The sequence below is a fragment of the Anomaloglossus baeobatrachus genome, chromosome 2 (assembly GCF_048569485.1).
Source record: "Anomaloglossus baeobatrachus isolate aAnoBae1 chromosome 2, aAnoBae1.hap1, whole genome shotgun sequence".
Taxonomy (NCBI): Eukaryota; Metazoa; Chordata; class Amphibia; order Anura; family Aromobatidae; genus Anomaloglossus; species Anomaloglossus baeobatrachus.
In genome coordinates this window covers 290324485-290339300 of record NC_134354.1, presented here as the reverse complement: position 1 = coordinate 290339300, position 14816 = coordinate 290324485, and the positions used below count along the sequence as shown (strand labels likewise).

The 14816-nt window shown below is 44.5% G+C and overlaps 1 protein-coding gene across 1 annotated transcript in view; it reads right to left on the bottom strand.

The window, feature by feature from the left end:
* Window positions 1–2985: 2985 nt before the first annotated feature.
* The window catches only part of RABIF (RAB interacting factor), a 15176-nt gene continuing 3345 nt past the window's right edge, over window positions 2986–14816 (bottom strand). Inside the window, exon 2 of the mRNA XM_075333832.1 lies at window positions 2986–3378. Coding sequence (XP_075189947.1) covers window positions 3133–3378 — 246 coding nt within the window. The 3' untranslated portion in view covers window positions 2986–3132. The remainder of the gene's footprint in view (window positions 3379–14816) is intronic.

The window sequence follows — 14816 nt, the reverse complement described above, 5'->3', positions numbered from 1 at the left end:
ATTTTTTTTCTTACAACTAATATAGAATCTTTTAAATACTGAGAAGCAATAGTCTATATATAATCTATCTGCATATAGTGTGTCCACCGCCATTAACTTGAGAACGGCGGCAGCTATAAGCATAGAAGTGGTGTCTAGGTATAGTAAAGTAGCCATGCGCTACACAATGAAACCACCTATAGCGCCATCTGGTGGAAAACAACGGAGTTAGCATTTTTATCTCGAAAACAGAACGAGATAGAGAAAAAAAGTGAGTTAAAAAATTGTAGGGCATCTTCAATTCAATACGAATCGACACCTTGCATACAGAAATGCTATAATATGAAACCCATGACCACCCCAAAACATTGAATGCTGGTCACGCATATGGCGCTCATTTAACTTTGATGCTCAAAGTGGCCACTGTCAGCTGCAATGCACATCTGGAATTGATGATGCCCTACAACTTTGTAATTCACTTTTTTTTCTCTATCTCGTTCAGTTTTCGAGATAAAAATGCTAACTCCATTGTTTTCCACCAGGTGGCGCTATAGGTGGTTTCATTGCGTAGCACATGGCTACTTTACTATACCTAGACACCACCTCTATGCCTATAGCGGACGCCGTTCTCATGTTAATGGCAGTAGACAGGATAGGGGTGGACACACTGTATATAGATGAGAGAAAGAAAACATTTACTTTTCATTTTTCTCCTGCAGATAAGGTATGACTCGTCTGACCACAATTTCTGTAATACTAGCCAGGTCGGGTGACTCCCAATCAGACCACGTCTTTGGTCAGGTTCCCTTTCCCATATAGTTGGCTTAATAAGGTAATCTGATCCTGAACATATATGATAAAGCAACAGCATATTCCATAGACATCTGGCAGATGTGGATCCCACCTCGAGGACCTGCACCTATATCTAGAACTTGAAACTCCCGACCCGTCTCTTCTGGTTTCCGAATGCAATGGCCAGATGTCATCTCAACTGACATGATAAAAAGCAATAGAGTCCAAATCTGGAGATAGATGAGGATTTCTCCTCTGGGACATTTATGGTATATCCTGTGGATGTCCAATAATATCTTACAGTAGAAAACCCATGTAAGTGTAAATTTCTTACCAGTGCACCCTTAGGCTAAGAACGCACTTTGCGTTCTCCTACTTGCAGTTCTAAATGCACGTTTTGGGCTTAATTGATTTGACCAAAGTTGCCTTTTTCAGAACTTTAGCGCTGAAAACGCATGCGTATTTACCGCGTTTTACATGCTTTTTGAACATCAAGACACTGCTAAATAAAGATTAAATAGTCAAATGCAATGAAAAAAGAGAAAAAAAAGGAACACATAATTTTAGAAATAATTTAGAAAATAGAAATAATGATTAAAATTATAGCGGTAATATACTATTTTTTGGAAAAATAGCAATAATTTATTATTTTTCTTTAATTTAATTGTCGGATTATGTGTGTGTGTAAAGGGACATATGAAATCATTTTAATGTCCAAAAAGTATGCGTTTTAGTAGTCCAAAACGCATGTTTTCTGTACATAAAAAGCAGGTAAAACCCAGGAATTTGTAGGAATCTTGGTTTTTGCCATTTCTCATTGACTCTAATGTTAGCAAAAGGCACCCAAAATGGCAAAAACAATTGACATGCTGCTTCTTTGAACGCATGGTTTTTGCCACAAAATATGCAAATTAAAAGCAGTGTTTAGAAACGCAAAGTGCGGTCTGAAAATCACCATTTTCCATAGACTTTGCTGGAAAATCAAAACGCATGCCTTTTGGCATGAAAAAGGTGCTTCTAAAAACGGACCTAAAAAGCACCTGAAACGCAGGTGGAAATGCAAAGTGCGTTCTTAGCCTTAGGGTTCTTTAAGACGTCCATGCAACATGGTCCATTGCATAGACCAGAATGCATGGACTGGCTGCAGCTCTCTCGACCAGAGCATGGCAGTTTCATATATGTCTATGAGGCTGTCATGCTCGGCACAAGAGACCCATGGCTAGTCTGTGCACAGACCGCAATGCAAAAGACTGGCCGGTGCTCTCCTAACCCAAGCATGACAGCCTCATAGCAATATATGAAGCTGCCATGCTCTGGTCGAGAGCGCTGCAGCCAGTCCATGCATTCTGATCTGGGCACGGTCCAGGTTGCACCAATGCCTGAAAGAGCCCTTATAAATTGCAAATTTGGCTTGTTATTGCTGTATGCATACTTTGTTGTATCTGATTTTGGTCTAAGGGCTTGTTCGCACTGTGTTTTTTCAGTGCATTCAGGTCTCTGTAAGATGCTTCTATATGAATACCCAAAAAATAGGATTAAGACATGCTCCATTGTTTGGAGCCCAAGATACAGACATTGACTCTTTTCAAAAAGCAGTAAACAGGCCCTAAATGGCTCCCAAAGTCAGGTCTACAGAATTCTTAACCCTCTTTCTTTTATAATTACTAGGGTTCATGGTTGTCTATCAAACATAATCAATAGGTTACTCTCAGAATGAAAACGTATTGATAAAATAGGAAAAACTTTACTGATAGCTGGGGTCCGACCGTTGGGACCCCTAGCAAGCCTGAGACCCAGGATTGCTGTAGAGCTCTTTTCTGAAAGGAGGAGCAGGGTTCATGTTCAATCTTCACTTCATTCATTGACTATGGGGACTGCCGGAAATAGACGCCGTTCTATTCTTTCTCCAGCAGTCCAATAGACAATGCATAGAGCGAAGGTCGAGAGGCGTACCTCCGCGTCATTCAAGACAGGGGTCTGCAGACCCTGGACCCTGAGATCCAGATCTAGAGGGATCTCTAAGTTATGCCAGATCCTATGGATAGGGAATACCCCCTCACAGCAAACCAAGGACACACCAATAACTGGTACCAGCTCAGCCACAATCCAGGACTAGGATGGGAGGATTGTTTTATCTGTTTTATCACCAAGCCTAATAACAGTTGGTAAAAGTTCAATGAAATAAGACAAAGGGATATTATGCGACTTCTTACATTTTGTTGAAAACAATTGTGACCTTTTAATAAGTGTTTAGGAAACAAGTATGGCACTAGGGTGAAGTGCTGGTCCAACCTGTAAGACATCACAACATAATGCCACTTCTTTACATATACGCTTCCTCCGGGTCAGCGCTTGTATTCCTCATTCATGCCGGACCCGCTGCAGTGCTACATAAAAGTTACTCTTCTCCTCCAGGCTGTGCCAACCAATAGGCCCCACTTCACAGTCTGCGCACACCAGGAACTTTACATTGCCCACATCCTTGGTGAAGCCCACATTCTCAAACGTAAACATGTCATGCACAAGCCAATGCTCGGCAAGAAGCTCACAGTCTGGATTTGACTCATCAGTCAGAGACGATTTCTTCTTCATGGAAGGCAGAAGTAACTGCAGAAAATGAATACAAGAATAGAGATATTAGTGACTGGGAAGCAAGTTGTGCCATATATGTCCAGAGTACATGAACAACACAGAGGGGCAGGGTCTCTGCTCAGGACCAATCTTCATAGGGAATCAGTCAGTAGCTTTGAGAGCAGCATAATGTTGGGGCAGAGAGCCTTATTACAGCAACTTGATATAGTTTTATTACAATTGTGTTTGATCAGCAGAAGATTATCACTGCAGGACTAGCTGTCTTGTGCCAAGCAGTCCAGCTGATCTGTGAAACCCCTCCCCCACCACTGATTGGTAGGTTGCTGACAATATAGAGTGTACACAGGAAGCTGCTGATCAGTGGTGTGGCCTAGGCTAGACACAGCTCAGCAGTCTTAGAACTGCTATATCTACAGCAGAGAAAACAGGGATTTTATCAAAACTGCACTAAGCAGTCCAGTAAGTGATACATCACCGGAATCAGGCTCCGATGGAATAGCAAAATAATACTGACAAAGTCCCTTTAATTAACTAGAGTATAGAGTGACTGCAAATAGAAGTTTTCAGAAGACAAAAAAATGGATCTAGTGATCTCATTTTTTTATTCTTTTAAAGCTGTATTGCCATCTCCAAGGTCCTATCCCAATATGTAGTAGATATAATAATAGCAAATACCTCAAAATAGCAATGTAGTATAGTTCTTCTAATATAGCTATATCTCTTACCTCATGTGCAGGGCATTGCAGCTTAGGTATCCATGGTTACAGCCATGAGCAACAAACTGTTACTTTCAGTGGATATAACCATGGATACCTAAGCTGTAATGCCCTGCACATGAGGTAAGAGACAGCTATATCAGGAGAACTATACTATATTTCTATTTGGAGGTATTTGCTAATAATATTACACCTACTACATATTGGGATAGGATCTTGGAGACGCCTTTAAGGACCTAAAGTGACATGCCCATCATTTTGTTAACTTCCCAAGTGTGACCGTTATGTGACTTCATGTTCCCATCATTGCTCTGTACCTTCCACCCTGTGTGTATTTTCCTGCCTTGCACTGACTGACCTAGCTGTGTGACTCCGGAGAAGAGGGGTGATGACGCCTTCCCATCACCACCCCCGATATGCCAGCTCTGCAGTGTGGCTGGTTAGGGGGCTCCATACAATGGTGAATGCTCTCATTCTGGGGTTATTTTATTCCCGTCCTCTTCTTTGATTTCATACCAGTCACCACACTACACCGACCAGGAAAGATGGTGACCAGCTCAATGTCCTGCTGAATATGACTTCCTTCGTGTAAGATCAGGCTGTTTGCTCATCCTAGGAGACCGTGCTGGGGAGCAATGACCCCCGTGTCAGAGGGCTGCTCCCCAGAGCTCTGCCCTGTGCTGAACGCTGCAGTGATTTCCTCCTTGAGCCCTGTGGAAGTCTCATGGGAGGAGGCGCAAAGAGTTGATGCTGCTTTGTATGTGATCTGGACACTTATTATTCAGAGCAACTGATAAAAGATAAATGACAAAAAAAAAAAAAGATTAAAAGGTAACCTGTCACCAGGTTTTCCCCACACTAAGTATGGCCAGCATCTTTCAGCCCTCTGTCTAGTTTCCCATATATATGTCCCCAGTCCGCTCTGGAAGGCAAAACAATAGCTTATAATACTCGCCTATAGCGCGGCCCAATAGGAGTCACTGGTCTCTCTTCTGGTGATCACAGTATTCCTTCCCTTTTTGGTGGATGACACATTCTACGTTATCCACACAGTATCCTCCGTTGCGCTCCTGTGCACGTGTATTTCCTTCTGCCCTCCCGAGTGCAGAGCAAAGTACTGTAGTGCGAAAGGTCAAACAGCACGGTGACATGTGCACTACAATAGATTCCTCTGCTCTCGCCAGGGTAGAGCGGAATACGCCTGCGCAGGAGCGTGATGGCGGATACTGTGTGGATGATGTAGGGCGCGTCATCCGCATGAAGCAGGGCAGGAGCATGGCGATCGTCAGAAGAGAGGAGGCGTCATATTCCTATATTGAGTACTCTGCAGTGTTTGTATGACTAAGCCTGGGATCATAAGCCACAAGTTCTGTCAATTTTGCTGGGAGATAAAAGCGCAAACAAACAAACCCCATTGTAGTGGATAGGGTCATTCTGATGCCGGGTTGCACTTATTGCACAATTTCCAATTTTTTCTCTTCCTATAATGGAACACAAGTATGACCCGAGCCTACACCATTTTGTATAATGTGGCATTGCGATTGCACTTGATGCTTTTCATGATCTCCATTTACTGTTTTTAATGTTATTTTGAAGAACAAAACTGTCCAGTAAGTCAATGATATATCTTCAGTATCAAGTAAGCCTGCCTTTAAGCACGTCGTCTCTCAGGCAGATCGGCTCTGAAACCCACCTGAAAAAGCACTAGGAACGCGCCCAAATAATGAACATACTCATTTCTATGTAAAAACGACTTGGTGTTCACGTGTGTTTAACCACTTCAGGTATCAAGAGACGCCAATTGGCTAAAAGAAGTGACCTGAACATTCTTCAGGTGTTTTCTGCACTAAAGAGGCTCCAGACTTTACAATGCAAGGCAATAAGAAGCCGCCAAAGATACCTAGGCGTCTCTTTGAACGTTTAAACTCTAGCTTGAAATCATTAGCAGCAGAAAAAAAGTCTCAAACAGCAATTCAAAAGACAACCCAAAGACAATGGAAAAAGCACTTAAAAGCAGCGGCAATCAAAAAATGACAAAACAGCCACTTCAGGGCGAAAAATAAAAAGGTCAAAGTGTGCTAAAGCATCTTCACCTTGGAAAACCCAGCGATTTCCTCTGTGCATGTACCATTGGAACACAGGGTAAGAAAGCTTGCCACAACTGTATGGGACCTATTGTGGTCACAGTATAACTATGTAACAGTCACGGCCACAGAGAAATGTAACTAACATCAGAACAAGGACTTCTATTAATTACTCACTTGGAGGATAAGATGTTTGGAACTAGAAACGTGTGATTCAGCAGATCTTTCCTCTTTCTCTGAAGGCCAACCTTATCTAGACCTATGAGGAGACCAATAGAGCAGCCATCCTGCACAAAAATATACCCCTTTCTGACTGAAGTTGCCCTTTAATCCCTTCCCGCACATGGATGTAACTGTACATTGAGATTGCAGATCGTTTAGTGCCATCCACTACATAGTTACGTGTTTGGGAGCAGGGTATGTTCCCACAATCCGGGTTTGGTGAGTTTTTGAGGCTGCAGAATTTCTGCTCCAATTCCGCACCTTCGTGAAAATGCATTTTTCCTTGTGTTTTTTGTAACATGTTTTTATCTCAATTAGGCTGCTTTCACACATCCGGTTTTTCCTGTGCGGCACAATTCGGCGCTTTGTAGAAAAAACGCAACCGTTTTTTTTTTGCCTCCGGTTGCGTTTTTTTTGCATAGACTTTCATTAGTGCCGGATTGTGCCGCATGGGCTTGTGTTCGGCCCGGTTTTTGCCGGATGCGGCAGATTTAGCCGATGCTGCGGCCGGATGGAAAGTTGCCTGGCACGTTTTTTGTCCGACAAAAAAAAAACGTATCGCGCCGCATCCAGCGCGATTTGCAATGCATGCCTATAGACGCTGCATGCGGCGTCCTGCGGTAAACACCGCATCCTGCCGCCGCATGCGTTTTTTCCACTGCGCATGCTCAGTAGCGTGCCGCAAGCGGCAAAAACCGAACGGGCCGCAAGTCAAAAACTTATGCAAAGGATGCGGTATTGTCGCCGCATCCGTTGCATAGGTTTTAGAGCCGGATTGGCCGGCTCTGCTAAAACCGGAGGTGTGAAAGCAGCCTTAAGTTGGTTGAAACACACGCAGCAGAGCAAAAAGGACATCGCCCATAGCAAAGAAACAAGTTTATTATACAGATTATAGTGGTATTAAACCATGCATGATTATAACCTTCACCATCTCAAACACGCACACGTCCCAAAACACACAAAAAATACAAAGCTATAGCTTGATAAATGACAAATATATTAGAGAGAATAGTTCTCCATCACAGCCCCCCACATATTATACACTTGCATCCTTTAGTGCCTTTCATGTGGCACTAAAGAGTGTTTAACCGGGTATAACCTCATAAATAATTTTAAATAATTTAAAACAAAAAAAAACATTGTTTCTCCCCTATTCTTGTTAACCAGCAAAGGTCAAGTAGACAGCTGGGGCTGATATATTATATTTATATTATATATATATATAGTGTAGGGACCTACAAGCATGAGGTTCCGTGACGCGGGTTGTAGGCTTACGTTTTATGGCCATAAATACCAACAAAAACCATCATATTTTTTTTTTGGACAGGATACAGCCAGGCCCCTTTCTGTTGGGCCTTGCATTGTAGAGTGTCTGTCCGTGCATGATACACAGTGGGGTACGGCTTGGCAGCCCACCTGATCTAAAAGTATGGGCGTCACCTAATAGGCTGCGGGTTTGTGACTGTGTTATCTGCATGTGTGAAAAGCGCTCTATGCAAGCCACTAGTGTGCAGTTTTTTCATCTAGCATTCGCCCCCCTCCATTCCATGGAGGTGTGTGTGTGATCTGCTTCTCCTGCACCTGTCATGCTTCCACTTTAGTGGGGGTTTAGCTGTATCCTGGTAGAGTATTAGTTTTTGGCCTGGGCGATGTACACACTGCAGCCCAACTTGCTGTGAGCAAAAGTCAAGTAGACAGCTGGGGCTCATATTATAAGGCTGGTGGTCCATGGTTATTGGGCCCTTCCCAGCCTAAAAATGTCAGCCCGCAGCAGCCCAAGCCACTGCACTAGGCCATCGGGAAGCGCTGATGCAATGCAACAGAATTGGAGCATCTTATGTGATGTGCCACTTTTAGGGCGACTGTGGGCTGGTATATTTAGGCTGTGAAGGACTCAAAGACCATGGACATTGCAGCCCGATATTACCAACCAGCAGCTGTCTGCTTATCAAAAATTGGGGGCATTACACATTGATTTTTGAAATTATTTATGTATTAGGTTAAACCAGGCTAAACACCCTTTTGTGCTACCTGAAAGGCATTAAATGGTGCAAGTTTATATTATGTAGGGGGTTTGTGACATTATATAGCTGCAGGATACCTCTCTATTTTATCTAATATATTTCTATCATCTATCTAGCTATATATTTATATTTATTTTGTGTCTGTATATGTGTGCTTGTGTGTATTGGCACGTTGAACTCTTTGCTTTGGGCAATTTCCTGCCTGGGTTTGAGCCAACAGTATTGGTACCTGATATGTTGTCTTTGCATGAATTTTTTGGTGCATTTACGTTGCGTAAAGTGCACAGAAAATGCATATGAGTTTTTTTTATCGGCAGATTTTCCACATTTAATGCAAGTCTATGGGGAAATTCCGCACTGGAAGCTCAACGTCACTGCAAGATAAATTGACATGCTGCAGCTTGGAAAAATGCACCGCTTGTGAATTTCCTCAGTGTAAAATAGATACAGCGGACATGGGATTTGTATTAATCCCACACACTATATTTAAAGTGAAAAACACTGATTGTGGGCACGTACTCTAACACACAGCTAAGCTTACCTATAGTACAAAGCTATGCTCCGGCTGCATGTGCTGGGACTGGTACTAACTCCAATCTCAGCACTTTAACAACTCAAATGTGACAATAGCATATGAAGAGTTTGACAGAGGGAGATCGCTCCCTCTGTCATCCCATCAGCAACACTGCAGAGCAATCGTGTGTTGGCGATGGATTAATATGGCAAATGAAGCAACAATAGGACAGGCAAGGTAATGCACTGCACTACATAAATAGTACAGTAAAAAAAAAAAAGTGTAAGCCCCTCCCAAAACTGATAAAAGATAAATATAAAAGATAAATCCCCACAAAAAAACCACACATTTGGTATTGCACAAAACATAATGAAAAATTAAGCTGTAACTGCTGTTTCTGTTCCTCTTGTCTCATAAAATAAAAAAGAAATAAAATGTGTTAAAAAAGTCATATGTACATGGTAAGAATAAAAACCACAACTGTTTATGCAGAAAAAGCAAGCGGTCGTAGAGTTATATAAACAGCATAATGACACAGTGACAGCGGCATGGGAGGAATTTGATAAAGGGAGATCACGCTCTGTCAGCCCATCAGAAACCCGCAGAGCGATTGAGGGGTGCTACGGTAATAAGCTGCTAATGCAACCTGAGGGCTAGCAATGGTCTGCCATTGCCTCAGCCAATCAGATCCAGCTAAACTATATATAGATTATATTATATATATACTGTACAGTGTATTATTTATGCGATCAAAGAATAAAAAATAATGTTTAAGTGTTAAAAAAAAACAAAACTAATTTAACAATAAAAAAAATGGTTTCTGGAAAAAACACAACCCCTGCAAAACGACAGTTGGCATTATCACGTTTCTAGTTTAAGGCCCTGTGCACACTTGCCGTTTTTTTGCCGCGGATTTCCTGCGGTTTTGCTGCATGTTATGTTCATAACATCTCTGCAGTGAATCACCAGCAAAACCTATGGGAAAAAAAATGCTGTGCGCTCTATGCGGATTTTGACAGCTGCATGTTTTGCTGTGGGATTCCCGCAACAAAAACAATTGCATGTCACTTCTTTTCCGCACGTCGCTGCGGGATTTCACTCCATTGACTCCAATGTAATCGTGAAATCCCGCAGGGAATAACGCAGGCAGCAAATTCTGTGCGGTTCATTGCGTTTTCCTGCGTTATTCCCTCCGGTATTTCGCGGTTTACCTGCGGTAATGTTCATCGCTGCCTGCGGTTTGCAGGGAAGTGATGTCATTATGACAGGAAGAGGAAGCGGAGCAGAGAGTAAACACACACATCACACTCACACAGAGACATAGAACACACACACATATCGCACTCACACACAGACATATAGAATACACATAGAAAGCAAACGGACATATAGAAAAAAAAAAAAAACACGTGGGCTCCGCCGTATTTTTACCGTCCAGCCGAGGTAAGCACACAGCAGTGGCCCGGTATTCTCAGGCTGGGGAGGGCCATGGTTAATGCCCCCCCCCCGCAGCCGAAAATATCAGCCCGCAGCTGCCCCGGGACTGTTGCATCCATTATGCAGCAGTACGGGAGTGTCCCCGGCTCTTCCAAATGCCGTGATGCGGTGACAATCCAGGTAATAACGAGTTGAATGACAGCGGATCGCCGCCATTTAAGTCCAGGCTTGATCATGGCAGCGTCTATGAGACACTATGAGACAGCTTACATGATCAACCCGTAAGTAAAGTGAAAAAACGCACACACACCGAAAAATCCTTTATGTTAAATAAAACACAAAAAAGCCCCTGGGTCACCCGTTTATTAACACCCCCCCCGCCCCCTCCCGAAACACACAGCTCCGGCGTAATCCACGTCCTCCGCGACTGACACACAGCACTGAATGCAGCCTCGCAACGAGACAGCAGAGGTAACCACAGGGCATTTCCCACGGCCGGTAATGTGAACACACTACCGCTCAGGAGAAATGCAGCGTGTGATCACAGGGACTCTGTCTATCCCTCTAGCTATTCTTCTGTCTATTTATCTGTTTGCTATCTATCTCAGAAGGAATTTTTTTTTTTTCTTCAATGTGCTTTATTGCATTGAATGCAATAAAGCACATATACCAACCCCCATGCGGCAATACCGCGAACAATACCGCATGCGGTTTTGGGGTGTGGTTTGCCGCGGTTTTTTACCGCGGGTGCGGTAATCTTTCAGACCCTGCGGAATTCTCTTAAGAAAATTCCGTTTTCCAGTGCGCACAGGGCCTTAAAGCTACATTATTATTAATCCCATACAATGTACATTAAAAGAAGAAAATATGAAAAACCGCCTTCATTGCATTTTTCCTAACTCTAATAAATATATATATATATATTGGGTTTTTTTACAGGGTTTTTTTAAAGGAAAAAAACTTTTTTACTTTGTCTTTGTATGGGACTTTAACTTCTATAAGTCTGATCTCTGGTGTAGTATAATGCCATGTACCAGTATGACAATGCATTACAAATGTCAGTGTTAGGTTGTGTGCCCATGATTAGTGTTTGCAGCGTTTTGAACTCAGCATGTTTTCGCTGCATCCAAACAAACACAGTGGATAAGATTTCTAGAAATCCCGTGCCCACTGTGCTTGTTTTTTCTGCATAAACACTGATCTGTGGTGCGGCTTTCCAGACCGCAGAATGTCAAAGTTTGCTGTGGAATCACATGCGTCCTCCATAGGGAGAACACAAGCGAGAGACCGCAGCGCACTGAACCCTGATCGTGGACACAAGCAGCTGCTGTCTCCTGAGTTCTCTTGTGGAAGAAACTCAAGGACCCACAGATCAAAACCCCCTGCGTTCAGTCACTAAACCTGATTGTGGGCACATACCCTAAAGCCTGTTTTACACGCTACAATATATCTTACGATGTGTCGGCGGGGTCACGTCGTAAGTGACGCACATCCGGCATCGTTAGTGTTGTTGTAGCGTGTGACAGCGACGTGCAATTGCGATTGAACGAAAAACCGTTCATCGCATGCACGTCGTTCATTCCTGACGAATTGAACGTCAGATTGTTCATCGTACCCGGGGTAGCACACATTACAGTGTGTGACACCCCGGGAACGATGAACAGATCTTACCTGCCTTCTGCGGCTCCCGGCCCACAATGCGGAAGGAAGGAGGTGGGCGGGATGTTTACGTCCCGCTCAGCTCCACCCCTCCGCTTCTATTGGCCGGCTGCCGCGTGACGTCGATGTGACGCCAAACGTCCCTCCCACTCCAGGAAGTGGACGTTAGCCGCCCACATCGAGGTCGTATGGAAGGTAAGTAGGTGTGACGGGGATAATCGTTTGTGCGGCACGGTCAATAAATTGAACGTGCTGCACATACGATGGGGGCGTTGCAAATCGCATACGCTATCGTATGCGAAATTGCAACGTGTAAAGCAGGCTTAATACTGACAGATTGCGTTACTGCTTCTGGCTGAGTTTAACAGGCCCGGGTACATGGTTCACCCGGAGGTCATCATTTCACCTCTGGCTCGGTGCTCAGATGTCTTCTTTGTCAAAAAGCTAACACAAAACAAAAGCTTGCGTCGACGGATGATATGAGCAGGCACCCCAGGAACAGCCACTTGCAGTCTCTGAATGGCTCCCACTGGGTTAATAACGTATGCGGATGTAGTGTGTCCAGAGAAAAACTAAAAACTCCGCTTTCTTTCCCTGGATATGCTCTGTGTTTGGCTGGCTGTATGTGGGCGGAGAGCCGAACTGGCCAGTCACTTCCATTATACTCGTTACTCAAGGTGAGCCTTCCTGAGCATCTGACCAGCTGGACTTGAGTAACGAGCACTCGAGCACCGTAGTGTTCACTCATTATTGTACTGCTATACATCACTGAGACCTGCTCCAATTAGATCCCGATCATGTCTCCTGCCAGAGCTATCATTCTGTGCCTGCAGGACTTTGGGGGGGGGGGGTGGGGTTGCGATTCCCTCCTGACCACCGACTATTAAAACATCAGCACTGCACAAAGATCAGAAAACGTTTATCTACAGTGGCTAAGTCCTAAAAGTACCAACTGTTTACAATGGAGCTGTGGGTAACGGTGGGTGTCTCCAGAATTTATGTGTAAGATAATCTTTCAGTGGAAATTCCCATTTAGGCCCCTTTCACACATCAGTCTTTTGCCATCAGTCACAATTCGTCGAATTTTGGAAAAAAAAAGGATCCAGCAACCGATGCCGCTGGATCCGTTTTCTCATTGACTTGTATTAGCGATGGATTGTGATGGATGGCCTCATGTTTCATCCGTCATTCGACGGATCCGTTGAAAACTGTTGTCTGTCGGACGGAGACGATGTCCACAGTAACATTTTTTGTGTACAATGAAAAAACGGACAGCGCCATCCGTCGTTTGGTAGCATGGAAGCCCATGGGCGCAGGATCCGTCGTAATCCATCAAATGACGGAAGCCGGTGACCTATTCCGTTTTTTTAAACTGAGCATGCTCCAATTATTATTTAGCCCACAGCTAGTTGGATCCGTCGAAAAAACGCATCCGTCGCATCAGTTTTGCCACAATCTGCGACGGATTATGACTGATGGCAAAAAACTGATGTGTGAAGGGGGCCTTACAAAATTAAGTATGTTGAGCAGCTGCTCCTGCTAATACATATTGTAAGCCTATGTGCGCACGTAGTGTTCTGCCCTGCAGAAATTTCTGCAGCGATTTGAACAGCACACGTGCGCTTCAAATCGCTGCAGAAAGAGTCCGGGAGGGAGAGAGAGAGAGGAGGAGAGAGAGAGAGAGAGAGAGGAGGGAGAGAGAGAGAGAGGAGGGAGAGAGAGAGAGAGAGAGAGGAGGGAGAGAGAGAGAGAGAGAGAACCTTCTATGCCATCAGAAGACAACTGTACCACCTCAAACCACCTGTGAAAGTCTGGCTCAAGATATTTGACAGCGTCATCACCCTATACTGTTATATGGCAGCGAGGTATGGGGCCCAGTGACCTACCCAGACCACACAAAGTGGGATTCCAGCCCTACCGAAGTCTTCCACATGGAGTTCTGTAAATATCTCCTCCAAGTCCATCGCAGCACCTCAAACATAGCCTGTCGGGCAGAGCTGGGCCGATTCCCCTTATGGTTCACTATACACAAGAGGGCGCTATCACACCAGGCGCACATACAGAACAGCAACCCCAGCTCCTACCATCATAAAGCCCTGCTGAGCCGGAGCCCAGAGCAAGCCAAGAACTGCGGCAACCAAAGTCAGCAACACACCCTGACAAAAGCCCAAATAAAAGAGATCTCAGAGAGCCGCAAGATGCAATACATAGAGGACTGGAAGAGTGAATTAGAGAACTCCCAGAAACTCACCATCTACCGGTCACTGCGGAGGGACTACACTCTGGCCCCATATCTGGAAAGGCTACGCCACCCCAAAGACAGGCAGACCCTGAGTCTGTACAGACTGAGTGCCCACAGCCTAGAGGTGGAAACAGGGCGGCACCGACAGACATACAAGCCGCGGGAGAACAGACTGTGCCACCACTGCCAGCAGGGGGCTCTGGAGGACGAGACGCATTTCCTACTGCACTGTGACAAATACTCAGCAGTGAGGGCCTCCCACTTCCAGAAATTTACCACCCATAGCCCGGGCTTTCCATCCATGGATGAGGACATGAAACTCCGCAACCTACTGAGGAAGAGGAATCAATGGTGGAGATCGCCGCCCAATATGTCACCACATGTCATAAGCTGAGGGGAACCTAAGACCCCTAAATGGACTGTCAGAGCCCAAATTGTGCCTCCCAACTCCCCATAACCCTGATCCCCTCCCACCTTACTTACTGTATTACTCTTGCTTTGGCAACACTAACTGCATTTTGGTCCTGCCAATAAAGCATATTTGAATTTGAATTT